Raw genomic sequence first — 18,303 nt, 5'->3', positions numbered from 1 at the left:
TTAAAATTGTAGTTTTATTTTTTAATTTGAATGTTATGTAATTGCTGCATGTCATATGCTCTAATGGAAACAAAGATATATAGTGGTACCTCGGGTTAAGTACTTAATTCGTTCCGGAGGTCCGTTCTTAACCTGAAACTGTTCTTAACCTGAAGCACCACTTTAGCTAATGGGGCCTCCCGCTGCCACCACGCCGCCGGAGCACAATTTTTGTTCTCATCCTGAAGCAAAGTTCTTAACCCGAGGTACTATTTCTGGGTTAGCGGAGTCTGTAACCTGAAGCGTATGTAACCTGAAGCGTATGTAACCCGAGGTACCACTGTATCTCAATGCAACCACGTTAAACAATTCAAGGGTAAAGGAGACAACGGCATGTTTGAATGATGTAGGGAAGGAACCACAGGAAAGAGAGGATGATTGTATGGCATAGAGGAGAAATAATGTTGGGGTAGTACCAGTCAGAAGATGGGAAGTAATGGGACTGGAGAGGCACACAGAGAGTTGAGATGAGAACAACAGGGTAGTTGACTCATCAAGTGAAACAGAGAATAAAAAGGAAACAGTTAATAAAGGTGTATGGGGGACCACTGAAGATTCCCAATAAATGCACAGTCAGTAGCAAGGGCTTATTAAACATACTTTTTAGCATACATGTGTATTGCATATGCTAAAAAAATTAAAGAGTCATGTTATATTTTAATGGATAAATGCCTTCTGTTGTAAGCACACATAGCGTTGAATTCCTGATACAGGTTACTCTCCATGCAGAGTAACCATAACAGCAATACTCTCATGATGTGCTTGTTTCGAAAGATGATTGTGAGTGTGCTGCTGTAATAATGTGATGCAAATTCAAAGAAAAGTCAGAATATTTTTCCAAAATAAAATATTGGCATAAGATTTATAATGGTGTGTACCTTCTACGGTTTTGTGCTCACTGAAGAGTCTCCTCAATGAGTGACTTATCAGCTTGGGGAAAATGTAAAAATGACTTAGGGGACCAGGACAAGTCTTGCAAGGATAAAGACAAGCCATTTTTCTTACAGTTGGAAAACTGCTCAGCAAAATAATTTCTAGTTTCTCCCCAATCAAATTTCAGTGGAAGTAAAAGAGATTTTTAGCAGATTACCACAGACTCATAATAATGTTTCCTGATTCACTCTACTTTCTTTGGCAAAACTTAATCCCTTTACTATTTACAAATCATATTATTACATAACACAGCAAGTGCATATCAAGGAAAATGGTACTGTACTGCTGCCTGCTATACATAATGAAATCTATTTCCACTACAAACAGACCTCCATGAGAATCATTATAAATTGTTCTCAAGGATATTAGCAATCAAATAAATACCTCAGCAATGTAGCCCAGAGGAAAGAGAACACCTAATGCACTTTATATGTACCCAACAAACTCTCTCTCTTTTTTCTGCAACATAAAGAAATATATTCCAAAACTTGTGGTGCTCATTACAGTGGGAACTTGGAAATAAATAAAAATAATAAATAGTATGCAATATTCAAAGTATTTAACATTTATTGTCTTGTAATAATCACTTCAGGGCTATATTGGTTTGCATGTTGCTTTTGTACATGAACATTCCCCCCAATTTGATCAGAATGGCATTTAAAGCTGTGCATTGGGGCTGAGCAACAATACAGTGATTTGCCTATAGTCACCCAGAAAACGTAATGCCAGGACCCAAAATTTTACACTCAAACCTACTGTTGATAGCTCAGTGGCTTTGAAGCTATGTTCCAAGGAACAATGGGATTCTCCAGAAGCTTATGAGTTTCCTCAATGAAGTAGCTAATGGCAGAAAGTATCTCTAGAAAGTAGCTTGTTCATGTCTACCAATTTGTGCATGCAGTTCATGCAGAATAACAGTGAGCCCCAACAGGCCTGGGCAAAGGCCAGGCGAACTGAGTGTGCACCCTAAAACGTTTTTCAGAATTCTCTACAAGATACAACAGTTCTTTAGTATATGTGCTTGAGTTCCTTGAAAGACAAGTTAACATGGAATATTCCCTAAAGCTAGAAAGTTAGAAAACCATTCCTCTAGCCATGTACCATATTAGTTCTTCACAGCCATATCAGATAGTATTGTACATTTCTACTGTTTCAATCAAATTCTAAGACTTGACAAGGGAATAGGGTAAATCCAATTACCACTTTTCTTCAGTAACTGATAGGAAATGGATTGGGGACCTGTAGACAAAGCTTATACAAATTACAAAAGAAAATGGAAGAGCAAGGTAAAATAGAGTGGAGAGTGAGTAAAACAATAGCTTTAAACCAGGAAAATATTGAAACAAATTTTGTTTTTTAAATACTTGTACCCTTATTTTCTGTCTTGGCAATGAGACACCTACTAGGCAGCTATACTTTCCACTACAAAAAAATGCAGTAATATAGCTGAACAATAATGGTTAACAGCGTAAAGGGACAAGGATGTCTTCAGGTCTGTTAAAGTCTTGTCTATGGCTGGATACATGTGAATTCCATGAAGAAGAATTTAGATTAGGGATGTGAGCTGACGTGGGAAAGCATAAAATAGGAGTTTTTAGCATCTAACCAATTGTGTATGCATAACTTCAATCAGCAGCATGTTACACAAGGCAGGTCTCGCTTATTAAAAGTATTTATAATAACCCACACAATATTGGAGGGTATGCTATAACCTCCTCCTTATAGGAGCCATCATAGTCTCTAATACTGAGTATCCTCCAAACAATACAACTAAATGCCAAAGAAGGGCTGCAACTCAGTGAAAGGTCACATACTTTGCATGCAAAACATCCCAGGTTCAAAACTGTTTCAGATGGACTAATGGTCTGAATCTGTAAGCCAGCTATGTAAGCTATGTTTATATGATGACATGAGCACATTTTTGTGATAGACCCCCAGTTATTTATATATTGAGCTTTTTTGGATCAAATAATTACTATTGCAGTATCATTTTACACATTTTGAAGATTAAGATTTATTGTTTATTTGGGGGAGGGACCTCTATTAATGAGCTTTTGGGAACTGTTCCTGTTTTATACGATATTTTATTTTCTGTAGCCCACATAGACTAGATATGAATTTGTATTTTTTTTGTTTCTTTGAACTTGTGTTAATAGAGAGTTAATAGGGGGTGTGGTGGCAGCTTGGGTCACAACTGGCCTATCTTCTAAGACAGTTGTGCAAAGGAGTTCATAAAGAAGCTCTATTATCCTCTCCCTTCTGTTAAAGGATGCATAATGGACGGAGTGGAATTTTGAGAAATTTAATTTCTCCGCAAGTGTTCAACCATCTTCAGTATCAGTTAAGGTCCAGATTGTTTAGCTATGCATTCACATAGCTTCAAGATCAGGTTAAGAAAGTAAAATGGACTTCCAGAAGGTATGGGGGAAAACTTTCAGTCAAAATTCACAAAGCACATGCTATTCCTGCTTCCTCATTTTTGCTTTTTGAGTTTTCCTTCTCTTAAAATGCTACTCTTGCCAAGATGAATCAAGAGTGTTGGCCCGCCACTGCCTTTTGTCATAGGATGGCTGTATGTTAAACTTCCAAACAGTGAATATAAGTTGAAAATTTGGCAGAAATTCAGATTGGAGAAGCACAAGGAAAATTAAACAGAAAACATAAGGGGTGGTCAGTGCCAGGGGACTGGAGGGAACCTGCAAATGTGTACCAGGGAAAGTGGGGCTGGAGTCAACTCAGGAGAGGAGGGCAGTGATTTGTGACGCCGGGGAAGCTTTAGAGCTGGAGGGTGAAGCACAGGATGGGTCAAAAAAAGAGGAAGAGGCAGGTCCGGCAAGTGAAGGGCTGAGTGCTTCCCCACCCTCTCCTGCAGCCCTGTCTCTCAGAACCAGAAGTGAATAGAAGAGGGAAGAGCAGAGGAAGCTTCCACGCAGGCGTAGTCTCCGATTGTGTGCATGCAGCCCATCAGGGAAAAGTTCATAAACTGGTGGAGAGGAAGTGGTCCCCTGTTGCTGCAACTGCTCCATGGAGCACAGACCTGGGAATAGCTGCCTAGACTCTAGACTGGTATACGTGGGTATTCAGAGCCATAGAAACGTCTGTTAAGTGTCAGCTTGACAATAAAGAGTTAACTACCTGCCATGCGCATTCCTTTGGCTGGTGAGCGTCCTTGACAGCACATTTCAAACTAGCTTGAAACTCTGTTTTGCAATCCTGGTTTCGAGGACAAGTGCAAACTAACGTGTGGGTGAACTAGCAATCTATGGTTTACCACAATCTAAGAAGCAACAAACAAAGCAGAAAGTAAAGAGAAGAGAGAGAAGAAGGCAGGGTTCATTCCTGAGGCACTAAATCATGGCTGGGCATTATGGGCAAACTGACTTTAAAGTTGAACACAAGCAGGAAAAAAGGGAGACAAATTAAACACAGGCGGAATGCAATAAACACAAAGAAGAAGAGAGCAACAATACAAATGTAAAAAGGCAGACAATGCACACATAATATAGACATATATTCTAAATTCAAAATAAGCAATGAAGAGATGAAACCAAATATGATTCTCTGGTAAAATATCTTCTGAGGAGGAGATATGAGGAGAAAAATTCAGAAGCTCTAAAGAAAGTTCTTTTGTTGTGTGACTTGGTCAGCAGTCAAAAAGAAACCGACAGAGCCTTGCCCTTGCGCCATGCAGGGGCACAGGATTTCCCTACTCAGGGGTAAGGGCCTCAAGGCTATTCTGAGCACTGGAATTTCAAAAATGGTATCTGTGCAGGTAGAGATCTCATTTACTAACTGCCCAAAGACCACAAATAAGAACCAAATTAATTCATTGGAGGTTTTTAAGCAGAGGTTGGATGGTCATATGTCATGTATGATTTGGCTGAAATTCCTGCATTGCAGAGGACTGGACACGATGACCTCTGGGGTCCCTTCCAACTCTACAATTCTATTAGTCTACATTATTCAGAGTCCTTTTGAAATTCATTTCATGATTAAATTACAGGCCCACACGGGTTTCAAAATTGCAACCAGCCTGGCATACAACCCAAATAGGTTCTAAAGTATTCAGAATACCATATCTGAGAAAACTGGCTTGTGGCAGCTAACAAAAAGCAATAAACTAAAGTCCTGGTTATTTTTAAAAGAAGAGCACTGAATATTGATACACTGAGAAACAAACTATTTTATGTGCTTTTTAATTTGTGTGGTTCTTCCCACACAAGAGTCTCAAAGTGACTAACAACAGTAATAATTTTAAAAGTACAATAGATAAAAAAGTCAATTCTAAAAACAACACACTCAGAGTTAATCCACAAAATCAATCACAGGACCTTCCCACCCTCTCATTAGTAAATCCCAGAATCAATGCTTTTCTGAACATAATACTTGCAGGGGTTCTTTGTCTTTTCTACATTCTCTCCCTCTCTTGTTTTTAAATTTTAATTTACTGGATTCTGCCAATGCAGCAAATATATTATTGAACACTGATACAAATATATTATGCTGTTAAACTTGACACAAAAATGTTAGCATAATGGAAAAATGAGTGATCTCCAAGCAATGCATCTAGAATGAGAGAAATATAAGATAGATAAATATTTAAAGAGCATTTGTGTCCTTACAGGTATAATTCCTAAATGACCCAACTTGTTCAGAAGTTAAAATAAATCTTAAGAACAATTTTTCCATCTCTGCAGCACTTACTGCTAGTCATAACTTTTAGTCATACTGAATACATTATTTTTCCTCAACTTTTTGTCTTTATTTTCCAACCTGCTTTTTTTTGTAACAAAGCAAGAATATACAGCTAAACCTAGAAATGACACTCACAAGAAAGGCTGATAGATCATGGGAACTGTAATTACAAGTAGTTAACCTCTGGTTTAAAAATCTATCAAAATTATATTTCTACAAGTGGGCAAAGCTACAACAAAGCTTTGCCCTGGGCAACAGTGGAGGAGATTTTCTCACTATCCTCCTGGCACAGACAAAAGGCATGGAAATTTCTCTCATTAACAGCCAGTCTTTGCCAGTCTCGTGAGGCAGATTGCCAACCCAGTCTCTTGCCAGGCTGTCTGAGCCTGGGTTCCAGCAATGTGACACAGATGGCACTCTAAGTGGCATGTATGATGAAACTGACTTTGTTCTTACGCATTGCTTTCTCTCTTGTGTTTGCTCTCAACTGTTAAACTGCAGCTTGTGCTATGGGGGGACAACTCAGCAGACCCACCCCCTCCTTGCCTTCCTGCTCCATCCCCCCTTTTACATGCATGGTTTTCCTTTATCTGTTTTTGATAGGTTAGTCCCTTCTTGGTGGTTGTTTTAATTAAATATTTTATTTTTTCATACCTTCTAGGAAAAAACAATATATGTCACCCAATGAAGCAGCAACCTCAATTCTGTTTGTGGGTGGCTCCGATTCACCTCAACCTGGTCCACACAGGGCCCCAGAAAATGATTAAAAAGCAATACTGAAACTAAAAACACCACAAACTATTCTGAGAGCTTGCCACCCAAATACCTCTGCTTTAGATTGTGATACTTCTGTTGCATATATACCCTCCACTTCTCAAGGAATAAATCAATTGCTTCCAAATTCAAGTGATGCTTATCTTCAAGGCGGAAGCTTTTAACCTCAAGCCAACCTTTGTTCTAATAGTCGTTTTAAAGATTGATGTTAAAAGATTGATAAAAGTACAGCAATACACCATGAATAAAATACTAGTGTCTTTAGACTATTTGAAGTGTAACAAAGTAAATCATACTATTATGGAGATTAATCCTGTCTCTGCTCACTCCCCCCACAAGCACACACTACACATGAGGGACTACGTCTGACAGCTGGATTGGGTTGAAATCAAAAATAAAGTCCTAGTCTTTCTGATGGAAGAGTCATTATTAATACGCAGAGCATGTATTCTCCAAGGTCCTGCTAACATATACAGCCACCCTTATGGTATTCATGGATGCATGGTACAATCCCACGTTACTGAGAGCAGAAGTATTAAGGATGTGAGCGTACAAATTTATCCATCTGATTGGTATCTTCCCTCCCAAAAGGACTCCAGTGGCATGGGAAAGATTTGTCTTGCTGGCCTAGCCGCACAGTCTCTTTATTCATATTCACATATGGCCCTGCAGTGTGGGGCTGTAACTCACAGAAGCAGCTCTCATACTACTGACTGCATATGTGAAAGGGACCTGACATTGCCAGGATCGAGAAAATCAACTGCTTGAATATCCCTAAGATTAATGAACACAAGGAAAGATAGTTTCCTCACTATGGCCTTGTACCAAAGCAGACCAAAGGAAAAGAGTAGAAGCATAGTATAGTTAAAGATTCCTGTGGAAGAAAAAACTGCAAAAATGGGTGGAATAGGAGTAGGCTGTCATAAATCCTCCTTGGCAAATCAAAGCACACATTGTGGGGCTGGTGCACCTTCTTTGGTAACTATCCACAGCTCCCTAGGGAGGCCTGCTTTATACTGTACTTTGAAAACAACTTCCATAGAATAATCTCCATGTCCCTGTTAAACATATACATAGCTGTCAACTTTCAGATTTGAAAATAAGGGATCAGCAGCCTTGAAAATAAGGGATCAGCAGCCTCACCTGTCCCGGGGACAGTCTATGGGATATATAACAATCTGGGATAGCAGCGGGAAGCAGCAGGAAATGGCTCTGGAATAAGGGAATTTCCCACAAAAAAAGGGAAGGTTTACAGCTATGGACATATGTCAGCAAGTGACACAACTGAGAAAACAGGAACACCGTAAAGTAGCCTGCACACAAATACAAGCCTCCTTATGGCACCGAAGCAAAATCAATTGTTTGCTTTTGAACTATTTAATACAGGTCTTTTTTTGGTTTATTTTAGAAATGCAATGGAATTTTATATTATATCAAATTCCTTCTGAGACATCACATATAGAAGAACATTATTGGTATTTTCAAAAGGCAGATGGCTTTAAAGATAAAACTCTCTCACCTCTGGTGTGACATCCCTTGGCGCAAATCCTGTTCCTCCAGTAGTTAAAATCAAGTTAAGCTCCTTTTCATCACACCAGTCTATCAATGTCTCCTGGGGGGAAAACACACACACACACACACAAAGAAATATGTTATCAGATTTTCATGTTCATAAATAAATAAATGACAGAGCAAATTCAAACTGTGCATTTTATTTTATGAATAACTGTATTGCCTTTAATTTAATCCTAAATATTGATAGTAAACTTCATTTAAAGCACTGATATTAATAGATGTGGAGGAAATTTAAAATAAATTTAAAATACCAATCATTTCCAGTTCCAAAAATATATCAAGTGTAGGTTGATATCTAATAGAATACAATTGCTCATCCTGTTTTGTCACTCCTTTCTCCCAAGAAGCAGCCTAAACTTTTGGTTTACAAAATACCGAAGTTCCCAACCCTGAAAACACAAACAAAACTGTTTAGTATTAGCAATAGACTATCCTGATCATAGGAAAGAAATATTAGTAACGGATTCCTTGAATTTCTAAACAAATATGTAACAGTATTTTCAAGAGCCCATAAAGCCTAGAATTGCATGACACATGAAAATGTAGAAACCATGAAAATGAAACTTTATATTTGTTCACACTCAGCTCTTTTTGCCATTCCTTCTTACTTTACTCTCTTTTGCCATTTTCCAACTTCAAAACACAGGCAATAAGGTCCATAAAGCAGGAGCCTCTATTGTGATTATACTGCCCTGTAAAGTGCTGTTTATTTTGATGGCTTTATATAAATAATAGCAAATTTGCCACCCCAGAAATAGCACTTCAGTACAAAGGATTGAATCAATCCTTCAATGGAAAAAGTACATGGTTGAGAAACAAATTTATGTTGGAAATCATTAAAAAAAAAATGTACTACTCTGTCCAGGTTTTTTCCTAACAGGAAGCAAAAGGTACAGTAATCTTAGCAGATGTGTCCTAAGGTTATCACTAGTAAGCCCGCAACTTACATGGGGGTTAGTAAAGGTAAAGGTACCCCTGCCCGTACGGGCCAGTCGTGTCCGACTCTAGGGTTGTGCACCCATCTCACTTAAGAGGCCGGGGGCCAGCGCTGTCTGGAGACACTTCCGGGTAATGTGGCCAGCGTGACGAAGCTGCTCTGGCGAGCCAGCACCAGCGCAGCACATGGAAACGCCATTTACCTTCCCGCTATAAAGCGGTACCTATTTATCTACTTGCACTTAGGGGTGCTTTCGAACTGCTAGGTGGGCAGGAGCTGGGACCGAAAGACGGGAGCTCACCCCGCCGTGGGGATTCGAATTGCCGACCATGCGATCGGCAAGTCCTAGGCACTGAGGTTTTACCCACAGCGCCACCCGCGTCCCTTACATGGGGGTTACATTCCTGCAATCACACCTAAAGCCAAAATCACATAAAGTCAAAACACACTGGGTTCAATGGTGGATGGGACTACCAAAGTCTTTTTTTTCCTGGAGCAAAAAAATATTCAGTAGAGTGATCTGAATATTGCCAGACGCTGATCATTATGATCAAACTATTTCGGTTCAGGAGGGCCCACAGTCTGCATACTAGCCAAACATTATTGAGGGCAGGGGTAAAGAAATGGGAGCAGCATATTGGGGGAAAGTGAGATCAGTGTGATCCTTCCTCAATCCACATCCCAGAGCTATACAGCATTCTTTCCCCATGAGTTTAATACACTGTTTAGAGGGGCATGACCCTGACAAAGGCTAAAGATTCTGGAATAAATTGGGGAAACAAGAGGAACTCCCTCCTGTGGTATCAACCCTACCTTCCCCTTGTACCAGGCCTTATTTCTATTTGCTTTCCATTATTTATACTGGTCTGGAGTTTTAAAATGGTTATTTCTCTCTGTGTTTTATCTTTGGTGGTCTGGATTAGGATATTTACATGCTGCTATTTTGTTAATATTTTATAACATGTTTTTTACATTGCTTTTAATGAATGTTTGTTTACATTAAATTTATATTAGGTTGGTTCTGTTGTCAGCCACTTTGTGGAAGGTTGTGTCTGGAAAAATATGTGATATAATATAATGATTTAATAAGAAACATCAGCATTAACCACTGCTACATTAGTAGATACATCAAAGTACTAATCTTGCTATACATAGACAATTTATTTCAAAAATTATTTAAGCTACGTTTATTAAAACAAACATCACAGAAATTGTAAAAACTTTAGATCCCTTACTAGGAATTTGATTTTCAACCAATTAAAATTAAATAAATTAAATGATGACTTATTGCCAGTTATTTTTCTCAGCAGGGTTGCAAGCATCTGATATACAGCCCTATGATTATTTCCAGAACATTTTAGGCTAAAACAGCAATTATAGATTACAATGTAAGAAAATAGGTCTAAGATTCAAGAATAGCTTACAGCTAGATGTTAACCAGAATTTCTTTACTCAGAATTGGCCATTTGTCAATGTTTCAAAGAGATGAAACTGAAGATTGCTCAGTTGCTACTGAGGCCACAAATAAAATGGTTACTTGTCATTAAACTAGTAACAGCTGTAGATAGCTTAAAATTCAAATCAACAGGGAGACTTCAATAATTGGGGCCTCAACAGTTAACAGTACCATCACTTACATGAAACACAAAAGTTAACTGTCTACAACAATGAAAGTGAGTGAACATGTTCTGCTCTGCATACCAAACAAAATTTCATTTTATAGCATCATCTCAATCAAAGCAACACACAACAGAATATGATCAAATAATTATAACTGCTAAAGAAAATGAACAATCAACAACACCCATGTTAAATGACCCATGTCTAGGAAGGTGAAAATGATTTTCTATATACCTTTTAAAAAATGTTCTTTATACACACACAAGCCCACACACCTTAAATTTTACTTGAAGCAAATTCTTCAAGGTGCTTTAGTAAAAAGCTAACATGGAACCATATAAAAATAATTTAATAATTTTGGTGTACGGTTTTTAAAGAAATGAATACAATTATGAATTGTTATATTATTCCTTCTCCCTAGCCTGCATTGCTATCTATTTTTTGTCTCATTTCTAGAGAGACCTAAACTGAGCTATTATTTCTTTTCGGTATTGGAACATGCTTGACCCATAAACTACACATCTGCAGGTTTGATTTTATTACATATGTCAATAAGGAAGAACATAGTTCATCCCCTCCCTTTGCTTATCAGTGGATTTGGTTAATTCAATGATATATAATATTGTTATTCAGTAAGATTCATCTCACCCACAGAAATTAGTTGCTAAGTTGCTGGGTGAAGGGTCCTCCCCACCCCTTAGTTAAACCTCACTGTAAGCTTAATGGAGGGGGGCAGGTGCTTCATGCCTGCCTCCCCCCGCCTTCATTAAACAGCTTGCCTGGGCTGGGCTGGTGTTCCTCATGTTGCAGTTGGCATGGATGCCTATTAGCAGCCAGCAAACTGCAGTGTGTGGCGACATTTTACACACTTACGTATACAGGAAGATGGTGCATATAAGAATTAAGAGTGTTAAAGGGAAACACATTCTGAAGGTTTTTGTCAAGCAGCACACATGAAGACACAGCAGTTTTGGTACTAAGTAACATGAAATCTGCATCATTGTAATTTTAATATGGGCAACCAAAATTAGTGTCCTCGGCTATTCCTGTTGTGTTTGAATCAGACACCAAGTGGCGCTTTCTTCTATGAAAGGACTATTCCTGCATAGAAACAAATTTCCTTGCGCAAAACATGAGTCATTTTTAGAACTGTGAAAACTCATGGAAATCCCTCAGGGCTACAGAGTGTGCATATACACACTCACACTCATAACACTGAAAGAAAGAGACACACAGAGCAACCTTTAAAAGAATACCAAGCTATTTATGTGCTTTCAAAAGGCTCCTTATAGTAGTGATGAGCCCACATCATTTTCGTAACATCTGACTACCTCTTTTTATTCTACAGGATAAAAGTACTTCTAACAGCCCAATCCTCTGTGTCTTTCCTTTAAATCCTTCCTTGCATTTGGCTTTACTGCTGGTAAATTATCATTCAACTCATCTAAAGCTATTTAAAATCACCCCACTTCAAGTTTTGAAAGGTGAACCAATAACATTATGTTTGTGTGTAGTCAAAATATCTCAGTAGCATTTGAATCAATACAGCATTTGCTCAGCATTCAGAAGCTCAGAGGTTCACTCCCCGGCATCTACAGGTAGGCTTAGGAGAGAACCTTGTATGGAGACCTGCTGCCTGACCATGTAAACAGTTCTGAGATAGATGGACCAACGGTCTGACTTAATATAAGGCAGTTTCCTATGTTTCTATAGTTGCTTTTATACAAAGAATATCTGAGCACTGTGATTCTGTAAAAAATAATAATAATGCACCTGATACTAAAAGAATTCGAAGTGATCAATCAAGTTCATTGGAAAACATTTTATCCTCTTAGTGCAGTGCTTACGATTTCATTATCAGCTAGAAAAGATTTAGAGCATGTTCACATATGCACAGACTTAATTTGATTTCTCTGCACATCTTGAAGAACTGAAAAGCACAGCAGTGCTGCACAAGGGGCTTTCTAGACACTGCCAATCAGAAATGACTGCAAAGCCCCCTTTTGCCAAGCCTCGCCTTTACCTGCCTTGTACCTGCCATAAATGGCATCAGGAATAGGACAGGTGGGCATGACTTGCACAAACAGCCTCGTGGACCAAATGGAGAGGCTTGATGGATCAAATTTACAACACAGGGGTTCCCAGCCCCTGAATAAAAGCAACCAACACTGTTCTTAGCAGAGCTGAGGTGCTCTGTTAAGATAACTATGAAGCCCCAATGTGCTACTGAGATACATGAAGGTGCCAGGGTTCGGGTTTGTTTTAACTGGATTGGGGGGCAGGGCGGCTAGGTAAAGGGAAAGGGACCCCTGACCATTAGGTCCAGTTGTGGCCGACTCTGGGGTTGCGGCACTCATCTCGCTTTATTGGCCAAAGGAGCCAGAGTACAGCTTCCGGGTCATCCCAAAACACAGCCCAGTGAGGATTGAGCATGTTCAGTGGCCACAAAATGCAGAGTGTATATTGGGGGTAGAGCAGGATGGAATGGATTATTTTGAAAGAATGGACCTGAGCAATCTAACAGATCAGTTACGTGAGTCATTGCATCTGTGAAGACATTTTCATGTGTAAAATAGCCTTTCCTGACAATAAACAGGGAAGAAGCTTCTCATGCTTGCATTGTTATTTAACTCTACTCCACATTTTTTTAATAGGATAAAACCAGCCCTTCAAAATCTTTGTACTGTTAAGTTATTTGTAGCACAAGAGCAGGGAACTTCAGGCCCAGGTCTCTCTTCTGGCGCTTGAGACTCTCCCCATCGAAATGTGACAATGTTCCTTACTTGCTTGAATGGAGAGATAAGTTTATAAACCTGCATCGCTAGACTGTAGTCTACAGTATAAAGTTACAACTCACACCTGTTGTTTGCCCACTTTGGCCTGCTCATTCCTGGCATGCAGTCAGGTTCCCCACCCCTGTCCAAATGGAACATTAAATTAATTAAAACAGATGGCTTTCAAAATGTTGGGTGAAAATAGTAAACCATCAAAAGAAAAAAATCTTTTTAGAAACGTCAGTAAAATTAGTAAAAGCAAAAGCAGCAACAATTAGTAAGACCATATATCTTCCATCTCAGTTTTTGAGATTGCTACCCTGGGCTCCTTTGAGAGGAAGAGTGGGGTATAACTTTAACAAACAAACAAATCTTTTCCCCTAAACAATAGTCTCTATGTGATGCAATACAAGCCAATTAAAAAACCTTTATGAGCTTCAAAAGCAGCTTTGACACAACACTGGGTATGTGGACACCAAAGTAACTCCATCTTGGACCTGATGTATCTGAAAGGTTACTGAAGGTTGTTCTAAAAGTTTGATGAAAGAGTCCATCCCCCGTCCCCACCACCAAACGTTGTAAGCTTTGCAAAAAGGAATTCAGTTAACGTCTATACCAAAGATGCTTCTTTTATTGTGTAGGCGTTATCTTCAGAATTACCACTGAGATCACTAATTATCTTAATTCTCTCTGATTTATGAGAGTTCATTTGAATTTGTGTGGGTGGTGACAACTTTAGGATTATATCTTAGACCTGCTCTTTACCTCACTGGGTAAAAATACCCTTTCCAAGATCACCAGTTCCTTGATCTTCAGAAGCAACCCCACGGGAATGCTAACTTGTTAAACCACCACCACACTTTTCCAGTGCCACTTCCGAATATCCAATGCCCTACACCTCATAAAAGCGTAACATGGGAACATAAGAAGGCCCATCTAATCCAGCATTCTGTTTTCACAGTGGCAAATCAGATACCTATGAAAGCCCATAAGCAGGGCATGAGCATAATAGGCCTCCCCCTCCAACTGTTACGAAAAAGGAGCAATGCTGCTGAGTGCTCCAGATGGCTGGAAAGCCAAACAGGATGTTGATGTTATGGGACTGTACCGTGGGAACAAGGAACAGTCTATTATGTGCTCTGAGCACCGGATGTTAGCTCAGAGTGGCACATGACCCTGTACCAGAAGTACATGGGTGGAGTTATGCCTTCTCTGCTGTGGCTGCTGAGGAGTGCAGACATGTTCTTTTCTGCACTGCTGGAAAGACAGAAATAAAGGCATGTAAATACATTTCTGTCTGTCTCTCTCCCCTCCCTGGGGAATGGCAGGGGAGGAGGGATGGTGTGTCCTTCTCACGTTTGAAGAAGGATCGCCGGGATCTCGCCTTGTCTTGCCGGGAGTCGCTGACGGGGGGGAGATCAACAGGGAATCAAGCCGGGCACCTGGAGAGTGGCCAATTCCTCTGACTGATATGGGCTTGATGATCCCGACATATGGTAGCAGAAGCTGCTGGTTATCTGATCCATGGGAGTCAGCATGAGAGGTGAGAGGTTGATGGATCGTGTGCCATCCTCTGCACCAAGGAAAGAAGATAACGTCTGCATTGCAGCCAGAAGCTGAACAGACGGCTGGACACCAAGAGGGGGTGTTTTCCAAGCAACGGAGCCCCAAAAAGGTATGCTGGATATCGGGCTGAGAGTGTGAATGCAGAGTGATTTATTCTCTGGTTCACGGAAGAGCTGCGTTTGGAAAAACAGCTCTGAGAGCTAAGCTTGCATACCAGACATATTTGTGGCTAGATAAGAAGAAGAGGTATGCACAGTTGCTAGGCAACGACCGTCAGTCGACTTGGAAAGTTACTGACACCTGGGGCTGGCTCAGTCAGAGCACTGCGAAAGAAGTTGTTTTGACTTCGCTTCTTTGCAAGGACAGTGAGACAGCTTGGAGATTGCCTGCCTGAGAGAGGCAGAAAAACAGCTCAAAAGAGCTTTTGGATTTTACTAGCTCGAGTGTGAGAGCTGAGACTTGGCTTCAAAATGGATGCCAAAAAGGGGGGAGGCTTGCCTTACCCGCCTCCCCTCACTAATGACAATTATTCATCTTGGTCTGTAAAGATGAAGGCCCTGCTGCAGAATCAGAGGATTTTTGGGGTGATTGAGAACCCCAACCCTCAAGCACCAACCAGAGGTTGGGAATCACAGAATGTGAAGGCCAGGACGGCTATAATTCTGTGTGTCTCGGATGATCAACTTGTGCATATTCAGGATTTGGAATACGCGCGTGAGATTTGGGAGACGCTGCGTAGAACACATCAGAGAGATGCTGGTTCTTCAGCGTTGTTGTATTTTGAGAAGCTGACCAATCTGAGGCTTGCGCCTGATGGAGATGTTCAAGCGCACCTGACGGAAATGAAATATCTGCGCCAACAGATGGTGGAACGCAATTTCCGTCTGCAGGAGGAAGTGTTCTGCTTCATGATGATAAACAGCTTAAATCGGACTTACAAAACGGTTGCCAGTCAGCTGGGTTCCCTTCCGGCAAATGAATTGACCGCGGAGAGGGTGTCTGCCGTTGTTTTGAATGAACACGACAGGCTTGCTGCACTGGAGGTGAAGGAAAGGGGGAGGGAAGAACGGAGTTCTAATTCCCCCACTGATGTAGCTACTGGAGAGGATGCTGTAGCTTTGAACGTTGTCCGATGTTACAATTGCGGACAGGCTGGGCATCTTCAGCGGAGCTGCAAGATGCCACGCCAGCCGAAAGGAGCGGAGGGCCGCTCAGCAAAGCCTGAGGCAGCAGGCAAAGGTCATACCAAGTCTTCGGTGAAACCTGCAAAGGCCCTGATGGCGAAAGGAACCACGCCAGATGTTGGACACTCTTTTATAACTGATACGGGCTGTAATTTTCATATGTCCCCGCACAGAGGACTCTTTTTGACGTTTAAGAAGCAAAGCTTCGCTGTGGAACAAGCCAATGGTCAGAAGCTGGAAGCGACCGGGATTGGAACTGTGTATCTTAAGAGTCTGAACCTGACTATACACAATGTTTACTTGGTTCCCAAATTGAAGTTCAATCTGCTGAGTGTTTCGCAGATCGCAAAGAAAGGACTGAAGCTGTCCTATGATGCTGAGAGCTGCAAGATCTTCAAAGATGGAAAGTTGTATCTTTCTGCCAGAGAGAAAGATGGACTGTATTTGTTGTCTTTTGAGCAAAGTGATTACATGGAATGTAATTCTGAGTCTAACTTGATTTCTCTTGCAGGTGTGACCAAAACGAGCACCAAGAAGGTGGCCAGGGTCGACAGAGCGTTTCAGCGGGTGTATGCTGATGTGATTGGTCCTCTAGAACCATCTAGAGGCAATGCAAGATTTTATCTTGTGTGTGTGGATCATTTCTCTAACTTCGTCTGGGTTTATGTGTTAAAGAAACCACAGGAAGCCTTGGAAAGGTTTCAGGAGTTTTGTGACAAGGTTAAGGATATGCATGATGCTAACATTGATTGTCTTTTCACAGATGAGAAGCAGATTTTTCTTTTACAGGATTTCCAGAGGTTCCTGCAGAAGGAAGGAATAAGACACAAGGTTGCTGTTTCAGCGGAAGCGTGGAACAGGGGTGTCTGTGTACGGGTGAACAGAGAATTGCAAAAGGGGATGGATGCACAATTGCTTAGTTCACATCTGCCACATGAGTACTGGGCCGAGTCTCTAATGTCGTTCTGTTATACGAAGATGAGAAAGGTTTCGAAAGAGTTGGGAAGTTCTCCTTTTGAGAAACTGTTCCAGAGAAAACCTTCTGTTGCCCATTTCAAGGTTTTTGGGTCTCATGTGAGGACAGAAGCTCCAGGTGGAGTGAAAAATGCCAGAGGCATTTTTGTGGGATATGAAAAGGGTCTCTACAGAGTAATTTTGTCTGAATCTGGTCAGGTGATTCTCACAAAATTTCTAGAGAGTGCTCCTGAACAGGAGAGAGTGATAGCACACACATTTCCCACAGAGGACGATTCAGATGATGATGATGATTTTACAGATTACAGTGGTACTGAGAGCGACAGTGATAGCTCAGAGAGCTCAGTTGTCACAGTCATTGAGAGGAAATCTCACACAATGGATAGACCTTCACAGGTGAAGGATGAGCCACTGTTTGCTATTGGAACTGGTTCTCCTAAGAGTCCTGAGACAGAACCAGTGAGCAGAGAGGATCAGAACCTTTTACGCAGGTCTGAGAGAGTCACAAAGGGTGAACCACCCAAAAGGTACTCAGAAGAGTTTGCTAACTTAGCTGTTGCATGTGTTGCTGTTGTACACAACCGAGGACAGGTTGGAGCTGTGTCTAAGTCAGAGACAAAGACACAACAGAGAGTTGCTAGCCAAGGTAATGCAGATGCACTCATTCCTTGGAAGCCAGACAACCAGAGAGGTACACTGGGGAAACCAGTGGCGGGGAGTTCCAAGGGTGGAACTGAAACAACAGGGGAGTGTTATGTGTATAACAACTGTTTGTTTTCTTCTCTGGATCACGCTATGCATGCCGCAACACGCATTGATTCTTTTGGGGGAGGTTGTTACGAAAAAGGAGCAATGCTGCTGAGTGCTCCAGATGGCTGGAAAGCCAAACAGGATGTTGATGTTATGGGACTGTACCGTGGGAACAAGGAACAGTCTATTATGTGCTCTGAGCACCGGATGTTAGCTCAGAGTGGCACATGACCCTGTACCAGAAGTACATGGGTGGAGTTATGCCTTCTCTGCTGTGGCTGCTGAGGAGTGCAGACATGTTCTTTTCTGCACTGCTGGAAAGACAGAAATAAAGGCATGTAAATACATTTCTGTCTGTCTCTCTCCCCTCCCTGGGGAATGGCAGGGGAGGAGGGATGGTGTGTCCTTCTCACGTTTGAAGAAGGATCGCCGGGATCTCGCCTTGTCTTGCCGGGAGTCGCTGACGGGGGGGAGATCAACA

General features: G+C 41.0%; 1 protein-coding gene across 35 annotated transcripts in view; it reads right to left on the bottom strand.

Moving 5' to 3' along the window:
* GPHN (gephyrin) overlaps window positions 1-18,303 on the bottom strand; it is a 233,308-nt gene that overhangs the window by 141,565 nt on the left and 73,440 nt on the right. For all 35 annotated transcript variants that reach the window (XM_083604388.1, XM_083604375.1, XM_083604383.1 and 32 more), the window contains exon 4: window positions 7,961-8,053. In XM_083604388.1, coding sequence (XP_083460514.1) covers window positions 7,961-8,053 — 93 coding nt within the window. The remainder of the gene's footprint in view (window positions 1-7,960; window positions 8,054-18,303) is intronic.

This window comes from Podarcis filfolensis, assembly GCF_964270895.1.
Source record: "Podarcis filfolensis genome assembly, chromosome: 1".
Classification (NCBI taxonomy): domain Eukaryota; kingdom Metazoa; phylum Chordata; class Lepidosauria; order Squamata; family Lacertidae; genus Podarcis; species Podarcis filfolensis.
This window is presented reverse-complemented; position numbering and strand designations above follow the sequence as displayed.